Consider the following 22,913-nt stretch of genomic DNA (forward strand, 5'->3'; position numbering starts at 1 on the left):
CAGGAAAATCTCATCTCAAGATCCTTGTAGTGCAGCAAATTGTTTTTATATGGCCTTTCTAACCATAGTCTTCTAACTCTCCCAAAATGATTGACTGGGCCACAATCTTGAAAGAGATTGGTCAGTTTATTATACAAATTGAGTGACTTATGGTCCACCAATGAGACTGATCAGTTTACTATGCAAATTGAGTGATTTGTGGTCTACTGAGGGGATTGGTCATTTCGTGGTCCTGCTGGAAGGACCATGCTTTGAAATTGACAAGAAGTAGGCTTATATAAAGGCCACTCCCACAAAGATTCAAGGGGAACTCACTACCATCAAGAAGAGTCTGAAGCAGAGTATGTCCTTTGGGCCTGAGAACCTCCTAGACCCAGAAGAGAGATTGTAACACTGAAGACAGCTTGAGAAGATGAGAGACAGTGGTGGTGGGCTTGCTGGCCCATGAAGCAAAGTGGCTGTGGTGGGCTTGCTGGCCCACAGAGCAAGAGCTGAGTTGCTTCAGGCAGGAGCTAAAAGAGCTGTAACATTTGCCAGCGCAGGGCAGAGGCCTGAGTTCGCCCTGTGCAAGGGTTACCTCAGAGGATCCTGTGCAAGGGTCTTCTTACAGCAGGGTGGAGCCAAGCACCTCTGGGCACACTTGATTGTGCAGGGCAGGAGAAGCCTGAGTGTGCCCCCCTGCATGCCCCCATCCGCCAGTGGTCCAGGTAGAAAGGCAGCAAGAGAGCCCCACAGGCTTGAGTAGCATGGTGGGAACCAGCAGCAGAGGCCTCAGGAGCTGTGCAGAACCCCCCAAGCAGTGTAATGTGAACATAGTATATGACCTGAACCACAGCATGCCTGCCCAGTGACATAGAATGGACATGGGTAATTTGGTGTTTCCCCTTTGAAACAGTTGTTATTGTTTGCTGTTTGCTTTCTATAAATAATAATGATGGCTTTCAATTTGCCAACTCTGTGTAAGTGTCTTGTTTGTCCAGCTCAATCACAGTTGAATGTAGCACCCATAGAATGGCTGATGCCTGTGGGTGTATGTGTCTCATCCTTAGCAGTCTAATGGTTGCCTGGAAGTTTGAGGCACAGTCTGTCTGCATGTGCAATGTAGATAGACAGACAGGTACATACAGCGAGCAGGGTGTGATCGAAGCTGGAACATGACATTTTGAAAGCATAAAAGCAATACTCTTTTAAGATAGCCTGATTCCAGGAGTTGGTGAGTCATTAGCTGGGCCTAAGGAAGTAGTGGGGTCATCTTGTCTAGAGTTGGAGGAGATTGTGTAGACTCCCTAGCTTGTGGCTGAAGCAGGGGGAGATCATACAGACTCCCTAGCGTGCAACTGGCACCTGCTGACCTAGCCCAGGGTGAGAGAAAGGGCTGTATGTAGCAGCTGAGGTCTGAAGAAATAGGATCCAATGCAACAACCCCTGAAAATCATGGGGTTTTAAGGATAAAAGGGTAAATGGGCAAGAAATTCTGAATGGGTAATAATAACATTTTTCACCTTGTCAACACTGTGTAAATGTCCTGTGTGTCCGGCTCGATCACAGATGAAAGTAACACCCATGGAATGATTGATGTCAGTTAGAATGCTCCTCATTTCTAGCGGTCTTATGCCTGGCTGTAAGTTTGAGGCAATGCAGATAGACTGCAGAGCACACAATCCTTAACTTAATTACATCTGCAAAGACCGTATTTCCAAATAAGGTCACATTCATAGGTCCTGGGGAGTTAGGACTCTAACATATCTTTTAGGGGGATAGAATTTAACCCACTACACTATTAAACTAAGTTTTATGGCCAATCCTTGGGGAAACCCCCAAAATAGGGCCTGAGGTCCTCTGATACTACCATACAATGACAACTTTTCTCATGGGAGTAGCTGAAACTAATAGTCATTATTGCCCATGGAAAGTTAAAATGTACCAAAGGTCCAAGTGCTATTTCCCAGAAATAAGCTACATATCTACAGTGAGAGAGGGGAATAAATTATATGTGGAAATCTCCTGCTAACCATTGCTTTGAGGGATCCTGGAACATTTTGTTGTGCCAGAAAACAGAGAAGTGCTCCAAGACTAATGGGGCATGTCAAAAGGACACAGGAGCCTGCTTGTGAGACTCCTTCCATTTAGATAATTTAAGAATCAGAAGAAATACCAATAAAAGATTAAGCAAAATTTGGGGGACAGTGGTAGAGAGATTGAGAGATATAAGGGGAAGATGTTCTTTATAGAAGAATGCCATTTAATAATTGTAAAAAGAATGAGAGCATTAGAAAACCACTATTTTATAATCCCAAATAAATTACCAAGTTTTATGCAAATAACACACTTCTTCTGCGTTTGTTTGCCGGCCACTCCCTCCCCTCGAAAGGCACCCTCACAAATGCCACCATGACAATCCTCTTCCACATGTTACCATAAAAAATTAGCATAGCGCACTTATGAAAATACATGGCAAGGGTAGGGCACGGTCGGCAAAAACAGAAGGTGCACATAATTTGTGTAAAAATAAGCTAGCTGATTTGTTTAAGTATCATCAATCAGAGCTGAAGATGTTGAGTAAATAGTTGTTGGGAAACACGATATACATGTGGTTTCAGAGTTTTGCCCCACGTATTTTTAATTATGAAATTTGTACTTTTACAATGGAGAGACCTGGCAGATACCACTTTAACCAAATGAATGAAGTTAGCTTTCCCAAGAGTTGGACAAGCCTCCTGATGTGCTGCAATAAGGAGTACACAACACACACTTACGCTCCTTGCTGCATTATTCACTATAGCAAAAAATGAAAACAATGTAAGTGCTCATCAACAGATGAATGGATTAACAAACTGTGGTACATACTATACAACTATGAAGAATAATGAGGAGTCCATGAAACATCTTTTAACATGGATAAATCTGGAGGACATTATGCTGACAGAAATAAGTCAATCACAAAAAAGACAAATATTGTATGGTCTCACTATTCTCAAGAATAGTTGTACACACAGAAAGCAAAGTTCTTTGATGGCTACCAGGAACAGAGATAGTGGACACTTGATACTTTAAGTAGGTGATGTTAAAGATAAGACCAAATATGAGTAAAGTCAGCACAACTTGACCAAGGTAAATAAAAACGCTAAGAAGTACATGAGAAAAAGGACAATTTCAGTAAATGCTATAACATATACAATTTTTCAACAACAATAAAAACAACCAAAAAATATGTGTGTGGTTATGTGGGTAGATATGGATACATATATGTGTATAGAAAGGAATATACAAGTAAATGCATGTGAATGTGTAAGTGTATCTGTAGGCATATGTATATACACATTTGTGTGTGCTGCATATATACCCACGTAAATAACAAATCACATAGTGAGCACAGTTACAGAGGCTTCCCAGACATATTCAAACAACTCTTGACATTGGTGTACTGGGTTAGAAGGCTTGGGACTGTAGTCTCAGGGGACAACTTAGTCAACTGGCATAACATAGTTCACTAAGATAGTGTTCTGCATCCTAGATTGGTGAGTAGCATCTGGGGTCTTAAAAGCTTGCAAGGCGCCATCAAAGATATAACTATTGGTCTCTACTCATATGGAGCAAAAGAGAATGAAGGAAATCAAAGACTCAAAGAAGACACTAGTCCATGGGACTAATAAAAACCAAACTAAACACATTGTTGTTGAGTTGATTTAGACTCATAACAACCCTATAGGACAGAGTAAAACTGCCCCCATAGAGTTTCCAAGGAGTGGGTGGTGGTTTTGAACTACCAACCTTTTGGTTAGCAGGTGAGCTCTTAACCACTGTGCCACAAGGGCCCATGAGACTAATAGCCCACACGAATCACAGCCCTCTTCTGAGACCAGAAGAATTCGATGGTGCCCAGCTACCACTTACGAGGCTACCACTACTGTCCAGGGACACAATAGAAGGTCTCAGACAGGCTGGGAAAGAAATGTAGAACAAAACTCAAATTCCTAAAAAAGGCCAGACCTACTGGACTGACAGAGACTAGATAAACCCCGAGACTCTTGTCCCAAGATAATCTTTGAACTTGGATTTGAAGCTATTTCTGCAGGTCACTTTCAGCCAAATAATAGATTGGCTTATAAAATAAACGATAGCACCTAGGACTAATGTACTCCCTTAAACATTAACTATATAAGACCAAACGGTCAACATTTACCCAAAAGCAAAGATGAGAAGGCAAGGAGGGGAAAGAAAGCTGGATTAATGGAAACAGAATAGAAATAATGAGAATGCTGACGCATTGTAAATATTCTAACCAATGGCATGGAATAACTTGTATAAAAATTGTTAAATGAAAACCTAATTTTCCATGTAAACTTTCACCTAAAACACAACAAAATATTATTATATAAAAAATAGAAGTACACAACACCATCTATGTACTTGAAAACTGGTCTACTTTTACCTTAATCATGAGAAAGCAGCCAGACAAATCAAGAACATGGAAACTTTGATCAGGCAACTGTCCTGGACTCTGAGATGTCAATGTTAAGGGAAAAAAAGATACAGGGTGATTATTCTAAATTCAAAAAGACTAAAGTGTTACAACCCAACTGAAAATGTAATATATAAATTTTGATGGGATTCTGAGTTTTAAAAAAGATACAATAAATTATAAAAGAAATGTAGGGACCACAGAGAACATTTGAATATGAATAGCACATCAGATATTATGGAATTAAATTTAATTTTCTTAGGTGTGATAATGGCATTATAGCTATGCAGGGGAATGTCCTGATGTGGGAAATATGCATGCATAAAAAATCTGCATAAAAATTACTAAAATATTAGTCCTCCTGTACCCCAAGGTTAAAAATAATTGTGAGTGGATATTACCACAAATGAGTGAATATATATAGTATTAATTAACATTAATTAAAATGCTTAGAAAAGTGTGTGGCACACTTGATAAACAGACGCATATATGTATACATGCCTGGGCCTCACGATTTTTGCCCCGAAGAGAGAAATTAGAGACCTGAATGCTCCAGCACACATGGGCCAAATGCCCGCCTGTCCTCAGTGTATATGTACCTGTGTATTTCTGACAGCTACCTGCCCTAACTCACCCTGTGTCTGCCCCTCTGCTGAGTGAACTGCTCCAGCTCAGACCCCCAGGACCACTTGGACACCTAGAGTCCCATACAGTTCAAGAAGGGTGGGTAGTGTTTTGACCTTATAATTAATAAATAATTAAAAGAGAATAAACCCTTTACCTGGACTCTGACGCTTGGTATCCTGCAATTTCTATCCAATTTGACCAAGATGGGGATCAGCCTCAAAATAAGACCCCTGCAGGAAACATTGCAGCAAGTGTTGAGTTTTGCACATTTATTTTCAAAGTCCAGTATTTTCTGTGCTTAACTTTTCTTCTGCCCTGTCCCCGACAAACTCATAATGAGGTATAAATTTCTGCTAATGTTGGTGACATACTCTCTTTTAAATATTGGCTTTAACTTGTCAACAAAATCTTAATCAAAAGAATGGAATTAATGATGGCATCTCAGAAATTAGCAGAGAAGTGGGTCAAAATTTTTTGAAGGACAATGAGAGTGGTCTTTCTAGTCACTGCCAAATCATATCACTAATCTGATTAGTCTGACTTAGCAGTGAATTAATAGTTACTAATGTTCACATTATTCTTTTCTTCCCAGGGAACTCACTGAAGTAATTGATCTTTCTAGATTTAAAAAACTGAAATACTTATGGCTTCATCATAACAAGGTAACATATTTTATCTTTAAATGACTGTTTAATTAAATTAAACCCATTGCCATTAAGTCAATTCTGACTCATAGCAACCCTATAAGACAGAGTCGATTTGCTCCATAGATTTCCAAGGCTGTAAGTTTTTACAGAAGCAGATTGCCACATCTTTCTTCCATGGAGCAGCTGGTGGGTTCGAACCACTGACCTTTCAGTTAGCAACCTGGTGCTTAACCACTTTGTCACCAGGGCTCCTTGTTAATTAAATTGCTATTCTTAATTTCATGTTAGTAATAGACCTAGTCTTTAAAAAGTATATTTTTCTATATTACTAACTTAAATTTAGATAAGAAACTAATAGTATATCTATAAGTGGTGTATTGAATAAGCACCGTTTGTGAGCTGTGACCAGACTACAAATTTTACTTTTGTCTCTAAAGTCCTTTTGAAACTTCTTAGTGGGAGCTATTTCTTCCAAAGCTCCTGGAAGCAAACTTGGGCAATCTCATGGTTTTGCTCATCTCACTTAGGTAATACAAAACCATATGGTCCATTTAAGTCATAATTGTGTCCCAGTTCAAAATTCAGAATGCCCAAAAAGTAGCAGCAATGTGGGATTAAGGAGCACAGTTTGACCAAAGTAAACAATGCCTCTAAGAAGTGCACGAGAGAAAAAGGATGTTTGCGCTAAAGAATATGACATATATAATTTTGTGACAATAACCAATGAACTAGTGTATGGTCACATATATATGTGTATAGGCCTATATGTGTATGGGTAGGTACACATGTATACATATGTGTGCACAAATTGTTGTTTTTAGGTGCCATAGAGTCAGTTTAGACTCGTAATGACCCTGTGTACAACAGAATGAAACACTGCCCAGTCCTGCGTCATTCTTACACAATCATTTCTATGTTTGAGCTCATTTTTGCAGCCACTATGTCAATTCATCTCATTGAGGGGCTTCCTCTTGTTGAGGGTTTTCCTCTTTTTCACTGACCCTCTACTTTACCAAGCATGATGTCCTTCTCCAGGGACTGGTTCCTCCTGATAACGTGTCCAAAGTACATGAGACAAAGTTTTACATTGTCACTTCTAATGAGCATTCTGTCCTTCTTCCAAGACAGATTTGTTCATTCTTGTGGTAGTATCTGCGTGTATGTGTAAGTACAGATATTTGTGTGCACACGTATGTATTCATAGAGGACACAGTTACAGATACTCAGACATAACGAACACCTTTCGAGATTGGTTTTCTGGCTTGGAAGGTTTAGGACCTTAGTCTTATGGGACAACTCAGTCAACTGGCATAATATAGTTCACAAAGTTTGTGCATCTTAGTGAGGTGAGTGGCATCTAGGGTCGTAAAAGCTTACAAGCAGCCATCAAAGATACAACCATTAATCTCTACTATTCAGGAGCAAAAGAGAAAGAAGGAAACCAAAATCTCAGAGAAGAAAATAGTCTACAAGGCTGATAGCCTACACAAGCCATGGCTTCATCTATCTTGAGACCACAAGAACTAGATGGTGCCCAGGTACCACTATCAAACATTCTAACAGGGCCACAATAGATGGACCCTACTAGAACAGGAGAAAAATGCAGAACAGAATGCAAATTCTTAAAACGTCCAGACTTACTGGACCAGTTGAGACCGGAGGGTTCCCTGAGAATATCAGCCAGAGATACTCTTTAAACCCTGAACTGAAACTATCAGGTCACCTTTTAGTGAAATAACAGATTGGTACACAAAATAAAGGATATTACCTGTGAATACGGTGCTCCACTAAAAAACCACCTATATGAGACCAAAAGGTAAACAATTATTCTAAAGCAAAGATGATAAGATAAAGTGTTAGGAAAACTAGAGTACTAGAGTCGGAACAACCAGACGCAATTTAGAGAATGTTGACACATTGTGAACAATTTGTGTAGACATTGTCAAATGGGAACCTAATTTGCTGTATGAACTTTCACCAAATACACAATGAAATATTATTTAAAAACAAAACAAAATAACAACAAAAAAAAGTGAAAAAAACAAGAATGCCCAGGAGAATATATTAATTAACTTCCAATCTTTATTCACAAAAAAGATACAGTACCCCTTATCCAGCTAGGGCTGGCTATAAATGGTTCCATTTAGGTAGGGAAGGTGTGGTTAGCTATTTTGCATCAAAAAAAAAAAAAAAAATTTTTTTTTTTTTTCTTACCTCCACTCCAGCATTCTCAAGGGTTGGTTTGGAACTAGAAGGATGTGGGGAGTAGAGGAAAGGCAAGGAGGAAGCAAAAGTTTTTTCTTGATTTGTAACCTCTGGTACTAACAAGAAGCCCTGGTGGTGCACTGGTTAAGATCTCCGCTATTAGCCAAAAATGGTCAGCAGTTCAAATCTACGAGCCACTCCTTGGAAACCCTGTGGGGCAGCTCTGCTCTGTCCTGTGGGGTCGCTGTAAGTTGGAATCAGCTTGACAGCGACGGGTTTGGTTTTTTAGATTGGGCACTAACAAATGTTCGCAACTGTGCCTTTTGTTTTTATGGGCCATATAGAGGCTCCCTCACTAAGCTCCTCCAACTCTTAAGTCCTCTCACTGGCCACTCTTCACCATTTACCACAGTGGTACTTACAACTGAGGATCCCTGGCCTTGGCAAACTACTCTCTTAGGCAGGATCCCTTGTAAAATGCTCCAGACCAACATTCCTAGAGCAGCCCCACATCCCTTTCCGAGGACTCACATACCTTTGACCTGCTGTAGGGGGCTGAGTGGCTACCTGAGACAATTATCTTTCTCAGAGGGTATTAGGCACCAGATCACAGTGTCCTCAACTACAAGGAACACTCCTGAAGCTCATGAAGTATAAGGCCCTTGAGTTTTCTTTTAGGAAGCTAGGATTCAGGAGGCAGTACCCTCCCACCCTCTCTCCCTTAGTGGGAGCCTGGGTAGGCTCTAGGCTCTCTCCAAATTGAAAAATAAGACTGAACTGAAATTCAAACAAAAATAATCATCACAGTTCACCCATCAGTAGGTGATTCTCAACTTGCAGACATTTGAATTTCCAACAGCTTTGTACTGTGTGCATTATAAATTGAGCCCAATCTTAACATTTCAAATTTAGACTTTCAAACAACAGCTAATAAAAAAAAAAAATTGAGTTTTCATCAGTAGTCTCCCTACCAAGCAGTAGTTCAGCTTTTCAGCCTTGAATCTTTAAATAGCCACATTTATGAAAATATTCAATATTTCATTGCATTTTTATCTTTTTTTTAACCAACTGAGTGGAAAATGAAAGTGCTTCTAGTATTAAGTGTAAGAATAAATCCCATAAGCTTGAAATAACTTCTAGCAGAGCAAACACAAATAGCTTCGAGGCTTAGGCGGCTAACAACTGAAATGGAAAGTTAACGCAGCACTTAAGAGCATTCAAGTTCAAATATCTTTTAAACACCCTGCCAAAAATATCCTTGGTCACAATTTGTGATTAGAAAAAGATGCAAATCACAGGGCATGGCAAAAGTGACCGATCTTTGTTTTTAGTGCGTGCTCCTTGGACTTAAACTGGTTATCTGGCATTCTGCTGTGGAGGAAAGAATATGCACAAATGTTGGAAACATGTCTAAAGGGAGAGGTATAATGAGGATTTTGGCATTCTGGCAATGGACACCTTCCCAGCTCCAACACTAATTGATTTTTCACACAGTTGACTTGCAGAGTGTTATGTACATAGGAAGTGTCTCCGTGGCTGTCAGCTATTTTTCTTTTGCTTTTGGAGGGGTTAGAAGGGAAGACAAGGCTGACTTCTTGTGTTTAGTTATTTATGTTCAGTTAACTAATTATAGTATTTCCAAAAATCTCCATCAATTACTTCGTTCTTTCAGAAACAGACTTAAGCAGCCCTTATAACCGAAAGGACTTAGTTGTACCAGAAATGGGTTTTAAATGGTCATGGGAAAAGTGAATCAGCTAGCATTAGTTTTCCTACTGACTGAGAATTGACTGGGTGTTAAGTTGTCTGAGTGTTCGCACTCCATCAAAAATTAAAGTCATATTCAGGACCCAAAACTCTAGTAGGCGGCGTAAGAGCTGTGATAGCACCTTATGAAAATTCATCTGTAAAAATCTAATTATGAGTTTAGATTACACTAGGTTGGTCACTAAGAAGTTACTGTGCCAGCAAAGAAATATGAATATAAATATTTAGAATGGCAATGTTTTGATAAGAATGATCTGAATTTGTGACCAGGATTGTTCTTAAATTAATGAATATCTTAGGCTACCTACTGTTTAGGAACAAATAAGTCACACACCAATAAAATAAAGTGAGGACATTCTTTTCTTTGTTTATTCTTTTATTCAGTCAACAATATTTATTGTGGCCTATGTACTGGGCAGTATTGGTTGTCCACTCAACATTCAATCTCTTCTTTTGCCTGCCCAGTAGAATCCGCGTTTGGGTTTTAGTACATACCCCTCCTCCATTTTACTCAGGTAGGTGGCTCCATCTCTAGTTTCAGGGGTGAATGCTGAACTATCTAAACCAGGGTAATCCCATCATCCTTGTGAGTGGTTAGTCAAGGAACAGGCATACAATCCAGCTTTGGTCATGGAGGCATAAGGGGACATCTGCTGGGAGGTTTCTGGAAGATTTCCTTACTCCTAAAAAAGAGCACTACAAGAGAGGTCCCTTGTTTCCTCTAGATGTCGTCTTGCCTAAATGTGAAGCTACCAACTTGAGAATGAAATAAATATTCAGAGAAAGGTGGAGTGCAAATAGAGATGTGAAGACTGAGGTTCATTACCTGAAAATTTTCTTGTACTGATTTTTAATAATGAGCTCTGCATTCATAACAGTGCTGCCACAACCTCTGGACTTCCTGTTATGGGAGATGATAATGTTCTTGTTTTATGTGCCAGTTTAAGAAGAGCTTAGAAGCTACTTGGAGCCAAAAGCATCCTATTTGATCTGGCCTATTCTGTACTTTGAAACCCTGGTGGTGTAGTGGTTAAGAGCTACAGCTGTTAACCAAAAGATCAGCAGTTCAAATCCACCAGGCATGCCTTGGAAACCCCCTGGGGAAATTCTACTCTGTCCTGTAGGGTCCTATGGGGTCCTATAGGGTCCCTATGAGTCGGAATCAGCTGGACAGCAACGGGTATTCTGTACTTACATTAGGTTGCTGACAGGATATAACAATAAATGATGGTCCTTGCTCCAGTGATAAAATTAAGAGGGGTAGAGAGAGTGGCAGTGCCCCTGATGAAGGCATTGCATTTGCAAACTACCTGCCTGGCATGAGAGAAGACAATGGCGTTTGAAGGTAATGAATACAGTTCAGTGTGTTTGTAACCTAGTATTCAAGGGTGGGCATTCTTCCAGTAATTATCTAATGGATGATAAAGCTTGAGTTCTAGTCTGATCCTGGACAAGCTAATAATATAGGTATCACTTTGTTTCTAAGGATCTCCAATACCCAGACTTTACTAAATTTGTTTGTGCAACTCTGGTTCTTTCATTATACTGACTGGGGGCTTGTTTCCTCCTTATACTGCATGGATATTCATTAGTTCTGTATCTTCCTCCTTTCTGGGCCATCTTTTTCCAATTATCCCTGATAGAGGCAGCTGCCCATAGATGCATATTAACTGAGGCCTTCTAAAAACTCCTTTCCCTGACTTATCCAGGGCTTTGTTTCTGGGTTCAAATCCCTGCTGAGAATTCGCATTTCTAACAAGTTCCCTGATGAGAATTTGCACTTCCACCCCAAATACACTGAATCAGCATCTATATTTGAACAAGACTCCCTGGTTATTCTTGTGTATACCTTCCTAGGAAGTTAGGAGAAATGCAAATTCTCAGCAGGAGTTCGAACTGGGATAAATTTGTTCAAAACCTTGGTCTAACCCCTAACAAGTCCCACCAAGGGAATTTTAGGTCCATAGGTTGGTTCATCCTTGGACCTTTCCTGATATGTTGAGTCTGACTCAAGCAAATTATTTCAGTGGTTTTCCTTTTATACTGCAATTTAGTATGGCACATACATGTGATCTCTTTGTCCTTGGCTCACTACCTGAAAATTTTCTTTACGGAATTTTAATAATGACCTCTGCATTTATAATATTGCTGCCACAAAATTACTGTCCTCCACTCTCTGGTAGCACTAGTGATACTTTGTTATGTCTTATTTCATCTCAGGTTAGAATAAGCATTTGGTGGAGAAACTGTAAAATGCTTTACTAAGCACCTGTCCAGCATGAAATCTGGGTTTCTGCTGTGCAGCAAAAACAAACAAATTTTGCAAACCGAATTTAATTGAAAAGACCTATTTTGGCAATGTCATTCTTTTAAAAAATAATTGAAATTCTTCTTTATAATAACATTGCCCACAGTAACTGATAATGTTTTCTCATTTCCTGGGAGTGATTCAGAAGATACCACTTGATCCTCCTTAACTGAGAAACAGTTCCTCTTTTGCATTTCAAAAAGTTTTCTTCAAATTTAAACATTTTGTCTTTGGTTGTGCCCTTATATAGAATATTTTATTATGAAGTGTTGATGAAATGAACACTTTCTTTATAAGGAAAAGAAAGTCATAATCTGTACTTAGGAAAAGAGTGCTACCTAGTATAGTCAAATTCACAGTGTTTTATTCACTTTGATTCTAGCATATTGTGAATAATGATTTCCAAAGAATGATCAGCTAAGAATAAACAAAATTGCTTTAAGAAACATGCTAGGCTCATTCTTCTATGCTTTTAAGATGTTATTGTTTCCTATCTCCTGGACAGTCAGCCTATAATAAGAATTTGGTAAACAGCACAAATTTAAATATTTTAGGAAGGAATATTGATGTATAAAATGAGCAAAGTACAATTTGAAGATTGAAATAATTTTTTTTTAATTCACTGATACATATTTGATGAAGGATTATTTAAATGACAGCACTTTTAATCAGGTAGTTTTATAACATGTTTTTCATCATGGAATTTTTGTTGGCATCTTCAATCAGATTTATTTGTGTATTAAGTTTGGGTATATATCCATTTATTATACCATATCTTGTTCCAAAAAACGATTTAGAGCAGCACAGCCCCATGGAAGAGTGTGAGAGCTATTAAAAAATGAAATGAACTAGCCTGCGTTCCATATAATTTGGGCTCTTACGTGCTTCTGTCGCCTCGGCAACATGAATTATATCCCTTATGTCAACTTTGTTGAAAGATTTATATTTTGCCAAATATTTAAGACTGCCTCAAAAAAGTAAACCAACATAAATAACATAAACCAGGCTTTGCTGTATGTCTGTGATTAAACTAAGCTACAAATGAATGCATTGTTTCAATTTATTGAACAGGAGCACCATAATTAACTTGGGAATCCCGGAAATATATTGAAATTTGCTTTTTTTTTTTTTTTTCTTATGTAATTCAGTGTGTATTATTAAAATTCTCCCCAGCTAAAAAAAAATTTTTTTAATGCTTAGAGTTCTATGTAAGTTGTGAAGTATTGTGATTTCAATGTTCAAACATACAATAATATACCCTTTTAAATCATACATAATCACAGAATTTTTCAGAGTTTCACCATGTTTTTTAATCACTGGTCTATGTGTCTTTGCCCCCAGGGTCTCTCTATCTTGGCACCACTGATTTTTTAAACCAGATAATTCTTGGTTCTGGGGGCTGTTCTGTGCAGGATGTTTTGTGGCACCCCTGACCTCTACCCACTGGATGCCAGGAGATCTCCCCCCAGGAGTGACAACAAAAATACTTCCAGACTTGTCAAATGCAAAATCATTTGGGGCAAAATCATCCCTGTTGGGCAAAATCATCCCTGATTAAGAACCATTCAATACAACAGCAAAGCGATCTGTGGAAACCTAAGTCAAAACATGTCACTCCTCTGCTTAAAACCTCCAATGGTTCTCTATTGCTTTCAGCCAAAATCCTTACTAAACCTACACAAGTGGTCCCTGGTTACCTTTCTGACCTCATCACCTACCATCTCTCCCTCCCTCACTCTGATCTAGTCATACCAGACACCATATTGTCTCAGAACCTATACATTGTTTCATCACCGTGAGCTCCTCTTATAGATATCCCAGTGGCTCACTCCTTCCACTTCATCAAGAGTTTGGTCAATTATTACCTCCTCCCCAAGACCTAACCTGACCAATCCATTTAAACTGTAATACCACCTCTCTGTGGTCATGCCATATGTTATTTTTTCCCCACAGCACTTAACTTATACCGTAATATGTAATTTACTACTTATTGTATGCATTTATTTTTTTTTTTTCCTACTTGAAGAAAGACAGGGGTTTTTGTCTTTGTTCACTACTATACTTCCTATGGAACCCTGGTGGTGCAGTGGCTAAGAACTCAGCTGCTAACCAAAAGTTTGGCAGTTGGAATCCACCAGCCACCCCTTGGAAACTCTATGGGGCACTTCTACTCTATAAGTCAGAATCAACTTGATGGCAATGGGTTTTTTTCTTTTTTTTATATAACACTTAGAACAGTGTCTGGTACATAGTAGCTGCTCAGCAAGTATTTGTTGAATGGAAGAATGAGTAAAGACCCTAATATTTTCTTATAAATAAAATATTTCACAAATGACTTATAATAGACCATCAATTTAAAATTTGAGGAAGGTAAATTAAAAATATTTTGCCAACTTTTACCTTTCTGTTTATTTGAAAATGTCAGTTTCTGCACATTTAACATCTTAGCTAAGTCTGCCAAGTTGAACTTTGCTTGGATAATAGTTAAGGTACGAGAAGTTCACTTAAAAGATGTCCACTTTGACTGATTGAAGCAGAAAAATAATTTATTGAAAAGGTACTGGTTAAAAAGAAAAGAACCACATGATCCTATCAATTGACACAGAAAAGGCATTTGACAAAGTCCAAGACACATTCATGATAAAAATTCTCAGCAAAATAGGAATAGAAGGAAAATCCCTCAACATAATAAAGGGCATTTATACAAAGGCAACAGCCAACATCACCCTAAACGGAGAGAGCCTGAAAACATTCCCACTGAGATCGGGAAACAGACAAGGATGCCCTTTATCACCACTCTTATTCAACATTGTGTTGGAGGTCTTAGCCAGAGCAAAAAGGCTAGAAAAAGAAATAAAGGGCATCCACATTGGTAAGGAAGAAGTAAAAGTATCTCTATCTGCAGATGATATGATCTTATACACAGAAAACCCCAAAGAATCCACAAGAAAACTACTGGAACTAATAAAAGATTTCAGCAAAGTATATGGATACCACATAAACATACAAAAATGAGTTGGATTCTTCTACACCAACAAAGAGAACTTCCAAGAAGAAATCACCAAATCAGTACCATTTACAATAACCCCCAAGGAAATAAAATACTTAGGAATAAATCTAACCAGAGACGTAAAAGACCTATACAAAGAAAACTATAAGACACTACTGCAAGAAACCAGAAGAAAACTACCAAAGCGGAAAAGCGTACCTTGCTCATGGATAGGAAGACTTAACATTGTGAAAATTTCTACTTTACCCAAAGCGATCTACAGATACAATGCAATCCCAATCCAAACTCCAAAGACACTTTTTAATGAGATGAAGAAACAAATCACCAACTTCATATAGAAAGAGAAGAGGCCCTGGATAAGTAAAGCATTACTGAAAAAGAAGAACAGTCAGAGACCTCGCACTACCTAATTTTAGAACCTATTATATAGCCACAGTAGTCAAAATAGCCTGGTACTGGTAGAACAACAGATACACAGACAAATGGAATGGAATTGAGAATCCAGACATAAATCCATCCACCTATGAGCAGCTGATATTTGACAAAGGCCCAAAGTCCATTAAATGGGGAAAAGACGCTTTCTTTCACAAATGGTGCTGGTATAACTGGATATCCATCTGCAAAAAAAATGAAACAAGACCCATACCTCGCACCATGCACAAAAACTAACTCAAAATGAATCAAAGACCTAAATATAAAATCTAAAAAGATAAAGATCGTGGGACAACGCTAAGAGCCCTAATACATGGCATAAACAGTATATAAAACATTACTAACAATGCACAAACACCAAAAGAGAAACTATATAACTGGGAGCTCCTAAAAATCAAACATCTATGCTCATTCAAAGACTTCACCAAAAGAGTAAAAAGATTACCTACAGACTGGAAAAATTTTTTTGGCTACGATAAATCCAATCAGTGTCTAATCTCTAAAATCTACAAGATACTGCAAAACCTCAACAACAAAAAGACAAGTAACCCAATTTAAAAATGGGCAAAGGATATGAACAGGCACTTCACCAAAGAAGACATTCAGGTGGCTAACAGATACATGAGGAAATGCTCACGATCATTAGCCATTAGAGAAATGCAAGTCAATACACTGAGATAACATCTCATCCCAACAAGGCTGCCATTAATTCAAAATACACAAAATAAATGTTGGAGAGGTTGTGTGGAGACTAGAACACTTATATAGTTGCTGCTGGGAATGTAAAATGGTACAACCACTTTGGAAACAGATTTGGTGCTTCCTTAGAAAGTTAGAAATAGAATTACCATATGAACTAGCAATCCCATTCCTTGGCATATGTCCTAGAGAAATAAGAGCCTTCATACAAATAGATATACACACACCATGTTCATTGCAGCAATGTTCACAATAGGAAAAAGGTGGAAACAACCAAGGTGCCCATCTTGGATGAATGGATAAACAAATTATGGTATATTCACACAATGGAATGGTATACAACAATAAAGAACAATGATGAATCTGTGAAACATAACATGGAAGAATCTGGAAGGCATTATGCTGAATGAAATCAGTCACAAAGGGATAAATATTGTATAAGACCACTATTATGAGAACTCGAGAAAATGTTTAAACACAGAAGAAGACATTCTTTGATGGTTATGAGGGTGGAAAGGGAGGGAGGGAAAGGGTTATTCACTAATAAGACAGTAGAAAAGAATTATTTTAGGTGAAGGGAAGGACAACACAATGCAGGAGAAGTCACCAAAACTGGACTAATCCAAAATTAGAAGTTTCCAACTTAAGAAGTTTCTTTATTACAACCAAATACTTTGAGGGGCAGAGTAGCAGGGGCAGAGGTCTAGGGACCATGGTTTCAGGGGGCACCTAGGTCAACTGGCCTAACAAAGTGTATTAAGAAAACATTCTGCGTCCCACTTTGGTGAGTGGTGGCTGGCGGCTTAAACTCTAGCGAGCAGCCATCTAAGATACATCAATTTGTCTCAACCCACCTGGACCAAAGGAGAATGAAGAACACCAAACATGCAAGGAAAATAACCAGCCCAAGAGACAGAAATGGCCACATAAACCAGAGGCTCCATCAGCCTGAGACCAGGAGAACTAGATGGTGCCCGGCTACCACCAGTGACTGCCCTGTAGGGACAAAACAGAGAATTCATGATGGGGCAGGAGAACAGTGGGATGTGGATCTCAGATTCTAGTAAAAAGATCAGACTTAATAGTCTGACTGAGACTGGAGGGACCCCAGAGGTCATAGCTCCTGGACTGTCTGTTATCCCAAAACTAAAACAATTCTCAAAGCCAACTCTTCAGACAAAGATTAGACTGGACTATAAGACACAAAATGATCCTGGTGAGAAGTGTGTTTCTTAGCTCAAATAACATATGAGACTATGCGAGCAGTTCCTGTCTGGAAGTGAGATGAGAAGGCAGAGCAGAGGGGGACAGGAGCTGGTTGAATGGACACGGGAAATACAGGGTGGAGAGAAGGAGTGTGCTGTCACATTGTAGGGAAAGTAACTAGGTTTACATAACAATGTGTGTATAAGTTTTTGTGTGAGAAACTGACTTGAATTGTAAACTTTCACTTAAAGCACAAGAAAATAAAAACAAAAGAAAAGCTACTGGTTAGATATTGGGTCGCTTAAGAATTAAGCTCAGAAAATTTTCAGGATCAAAAAGAATCACAATCAAAACCCCATCACAGAACTGGTTTCCACAAACACTGTTGGCTTGCCAATCAGTCATGGAAGCCCTGGCTTGCTCTGTTACTGCCTCTGTCACCAGCACCAGCAGCAGGACACCTCCACTGGCACCACTGTGCAAAATGAGTATTGCCTCCTCCATCTCTGCCACCACCAGAATTAATTCTCAACTGTCCCCCCTTCTCTGCATTACTAGTTCTTGATTCAGAGCTCAGAGTATATGCATCCGATTGGTTTAGCCTAAGTCCTGTGTCCACACTCTAGCTACCAGGAAGTCTGGGAACGCAAATAACATGCCTTCTGAGGAGAAGCTTTGAGACTTATAAGATTGGGAATTCTTTGAATTGTGGAGAGGAGGTTCAGATGCTGGGCAGACACATTTCAACGTTTAGACCAAAAAGCCATTGCTGTTGAGTCGACTCTGACTCGTTGCAACCCCATGTGTTACAGAGTAAAATTGCTTTATAGAGTTTTCTTGGCTGTAATCCTTATGGAAGCAGACCACCAAGCTTTTCTTCCACGGTGCCACTGGGTGAGTTTGAACTCCCAACCTTTAGATTAGCAGCCTAGAGCAAGCTGTTTGCACCACCCGGGAGACCTAGATAATGTTTAAATAAAAAAAAAAAAAAAAATTTTTTTTTTTTTTTTTTTTAAGAAAGATGTAAATCCAATAATAGTTCCAATATCTGCATTAATGATTCCTGGCAGAGGCCCTGGCACGGAGCATATAATAAATGGGTGTCAAACTGAGAGATCAGGGACAGATACGGTCATGTCAGTAACCATCTCATATTTAGCAAACCACATAGCCTCTCTTCTGTAATACGGGGGTATTTATTCTTCATGACAACTACTTCAAGGTTTGTCTTGAAACAAATGAGGTGGCATATGTGAAGCACTGGTCACAGAGACTTGCACGCATTAGACACAGAATAAATGTTAAGGTCCCATCTCCCACTCTTCTTTTTAAGAATTGTTTTTGTTTATGTCAGAGTATATAATAATAGTTTAAAGAATTACCTAGATCTAAAAAAAAAAAGTTAGCCCCAGTCCCTCACACCCCACTCCTGTTTGACATTCCCCAGATGCAACAATTTTACACGACCTTTTGTTATTTATCAGTATATTTCTAAATCACCTGTTGGTATTGCTGCAGCCAGTACTTGATTTTCTCTTTTAGGCAATACGGATTGAGTTTCCGCTAACAGAGAAGATTTGGCTCTTTCTCTTTCCCCCTCCAACATGCATGCCTTCCATTCCCACAATGCATGTTGTGTTGTAATTTTTGTTACATCAATATTCACTGTTTACATGTTATGACAATTTATGCCACTCGTAACTATGCCATGTATTAAATTCTATTTTTCTTTTCTTATACTTCTTCCACTTCCCTGTACTTAATGTCTATTTGATTTTTTAGTTTGCTTTCTATTTGCTATTTTCACTTATTCAAACTGAACTCTTTGCCAGTTGATCATATCTTTTCAAAGCATTTGTTCAATTACTTTCATTTTCTTGAAGAAGTATGCCCACGACCTTATGACTTGCTCCAATCTGGACTGCTTGCCCTGTATATCTGTGCACATCTTCAATCTCCCTTTGCCACCATCCTGTGGATTCCCTTTACCTCTCTTGTTTCCTGTATCAAGTGTTTTTTTTTTTCAAACTATTCCCTTGCTATGTTGAAGTATATTCTCCAGGGGCTTCCCGAGAAAGAGGTGTGGGTCGTAAATATATTAAGACTGTGCATGCCTCCAATTGTGTTCATTCAATTTTCATATTTGGACCAATATTGTGGTTTATTTGGCTGATAGAATTCTAGGTTGGAGATAAGGCAACTCTCCATTTTCTTCTAGTTTTCAGTGGCTAACTGTTGAGAAGTGTAAAGCCATTTTGAGTCCTGATCACCTTTGTATATGGCATGTGTGTGTGTGTGTGTGTGTGTGTGTGTGTGTGTGTGTTCCCTGTTTAGAAGCCTGTAGGCTATTCTTTGTCCTTGGTGTTCAGACATTTCACAATGATATGCCTTGGTCTGAGTCTATTTTCATCTATTTGCTGATCTTGGGGCAATTTCAATCTAGAAACTCAAGGCCTTTCAGTTTGGGGGAATTTTCTTGAAGTATTTTGTTGATTTTTTTCCCTTTTCATGTTCACTATTCTTCCTGGAACTTCAAATGTGCAAATGTTGAACTACTGAACTGGTCTTACAATTTTCCTACATTTTCTGTCTTATTTTCTACTTTTTGAGAGATTTCCTCAACTTTCCCTCCAACCTTCTTATTACGTTTTTAATGTCTGTTTTAGTGATTTTTCAATTCCAAGGCCTCTTTTTTCTTCTCTCAATGTTTATTTTTATGTTACCTTTTTTTGTTTGTTGGTTTTAAGGATAAAACATCTTATCTAATCTTTCCAAACAGTATTGATAGTGGTGGTGGTGTTTTTTGTTGTTGCTGCTGCTGCTGTTGTTTGCATAGTATCTGTTTTCTCTAAATTGATCTTGCTTCCATTTTCTTCTTTGAATCTCTATTTTTCATGTCAGAACTTTTTTTCCTCAGATATCCTTGACTGTCTTCTCATATTTCAGATGGGAGTCTAAAATGTCCATTGGAAGTACTGTGTGGGTGTGGCTTGTCACTCGTGAGCTTCACCGTGGGATTATCTGGCAGGGCAGTTTTGGGAAAAATCCTGACAGCAATATTTTTAGTTGTCTCCTGTTGGGCTGGTCAGATTCCCCAGAAAAGCCTTTTCCAATTTTTTACCCAATGAGTAAAGACCTTGCTACCAACACCCTTGAGTGCCAAGCTGGGAAAAAAGGGTTGGGAGTTCTCAACATTTCATGTGACTGCATTCCATTAATCTTCCTGTTTCAGTATGAACCCTCTATCTGCAACTCTGTCTTGCATCTAGCTGTTCAGGAACTCTGTTATTGTCTCTGGAGAACAAACCTTCAGCTTTTTGATGTGGTAAAAGAGGCTCAGTTTCCTAGCAGGTAGATAGGGGGATGAAGGCATCTTCTAGGAATAGGGTCGCTTCTTAAATAGCTTTCAATAATCCTTTTTTAACCCTCTTCCTTTTACCATCACTTCTTGTTACTGAGTCTTTTAAAAATATAATGCTGTGTATCAGGTTGGTTTCTGGTTTTAGAATTTGGCTTTCTTATTTCTGTTCATTTTATTACCACTTGACCATATGCTTTCCAGGTTCCGTATTTGTATTACTGTTGTCTAATTTCCTGTTCTCTTTGTTCTTGTAGACATACATCTTTTAAAACATTCTACTACTGCCATTTTAGATGACTTTTTGGGTGGAGCAAAAGTAGGTGTGTGTGTATAATCTACATATCCAGAAGCCATTTTTCTCTTCTACACAAGCTCATGTGTATAATTTTTAAGTTCCTTTCCACATATAAAGTTCTGTGGTCTTGTTTTACGATATTAGAAACTTTCCAGAGTCATACTTTGTATTCACGACATCATTTGGGTTTAATGAACATAGTCCCCAAAGTTGATTTTACAAGCTAATATCTTAGGGAGTTGTTATAGGGCATAACTTGGGGGACACTGGGAAATTTTCCCAGAACACAAATGGGCCTGAGAGTCAGCAATCTGAGTCACTGAACAGAATTCTCTAATTTAAAAGAAATACCCCTGGGATGGCTAATATCTATAAGCCTAATCAGCAACAAAAACACCAGCAATATAATAATTTACCTCTATGGTACTATAGAAACAGGACTGTAGGACGTGTTGAAAGAGGATGAAGTGGGAAGAAAAAAGAAATAATGGAATGATCAGGAGCAGGAGGGTGCCAGCAGGAGAGAGAGGAATACTGAAAAGCAAGGTTGAAGGAACCAAGAGCAAGTATACTTGTTTGCATATGATGTAGTTTAGCATTAGTGTCATTTAGCAGGAAGCATCAAAAGAAGATGGAAGGAATACACAGAGTCACTATACTAAAAAGAATTGGTCGACATTCAACCATTTCAGGAGGTAGCGTATGATCAGGAACCGATAGTACTGAAGGAAGAAGTCCAAGTTGCACTGAAGGCACTGGGGAAGAACAAGCCTTCAGGAATTGATGGAATATCAATTGAAGTGTTTCAACAAATGGTTGCAGTGCTGGAAGTGCCCACTCTTCTATGCCAAGAAATTTAGAAGAGAGCTACCTGGCCAACTGACTGGAAGAGATCCATATTTATGCCTATTCCCAAGAAAGGTGATCCAACCGAATGCAGAAATTATCAAACAATATCATTAATATCACACGCAAGCAAAATTTTGCTGAAGATCATTCAAAAGTGGTTGCAGCAGTACATCGACAGAGAACTGTCAGAAATTCAAACCAGATTCAGAAGGGAATGTGGAACCAGGGATATCTTTGCTGATGTCAGACACATCCTGGCTGAAAACAGAGAATACCAGAAAGGTGTTTACCTGTGTTTTATTGACTATGCAAAGGCATTCAACTGTGTGGATCATAACAAATTATGGATAATATTGCAAAGAATGGGAATTCCAGGACACTTAATTGTGCTCATGAGGAAGCTGTACTTAGATAAAGAGGCAGTCATTTGAACTGAACAAGGGGATATTGTGTGGCTTAAAGTCAGGAAAGGTGTGTGTCAGGGTTATATCTTTTCACAGTATTGAATCGGAATCAACTCGACGGCACTGGGTTGTTTTTTTTTTTTTCTTTTTTTTAATAATCTGTATGCTGAGCAAATAATTTGAGAAGCTGTACTCTATGAAGAAGAATGGGGCATCAAGGTTGGAGGAAGACTCAGTAACAGCCTGCGTTTGCAGATGACACAACCTGGCTTGCTGAAAGTGAAGAGGACTTGAAGCATTTACTGATGAAGATCAAAGACCACAGCCTTCAGTGTGGATTCCACCGCAACATAAAGAAAACAAAAATCCTCACAAATGGACCAACAAACAACATCATGATAAATGGAGAAAAGCTTGAAGTTGGCAAGGCCTTTATTTTACCAGGATCCACAATCAATACCCAGCAGTCAAGAAATCAAAAGACACATTACATTGGGCAAATCTGCTACAAAACACCTCTTTCAAGTGTTGAAAAGCAAAGATGTCACCTTGAAGACTAAGGTGTGCCTAACCCAAGCCATGGTGTTTTCAGCTGCCTCATATACATGAAAAAGCTGGATGATGAATAAGGAAGACCAAAG

General features: G+C 38.7%; 1 protein-coding gene across 1 annotated transcript in view; it reads left to right on the forward strand.

The window, feature by feature from the left end:
• LRRC72 (leucine rich repeat containing 72) overlaps window positions 1-22,913 on the forward strand; it is a 61,362-nt gene that overhangs the window by 11,111 nt on the left and 27,338 nt on the right. Inside the window, exon 4 of the mRNA XM_049893555.1 lies at window positions 5,682-5,751. Coding sequence (XP_049749512.1) covers window positions 5,682-5,751 — 70 coding nt within the window. The remainder of the gene's footprint in view (window positions 1-5,681; window positions 5,752-22,913) is intronic.

The sequence above is a fragment of the Elephas maximus genome, chromosome 8 (assembly GCF_024166365.1).
Source record: "Elephas maximus indicus isolate mEleMax1 chromosome 8, mEleMax1 primary haplotype, whole genome shotgun sequence".
In the NCBI taxonomy this organism is placed as follows: domain Eukaryota; kingdom Metazoa; phylum Chordata; class Mammalia; order Proboscidea; family Elephantidae; genus Elephas; species Elephas maximus.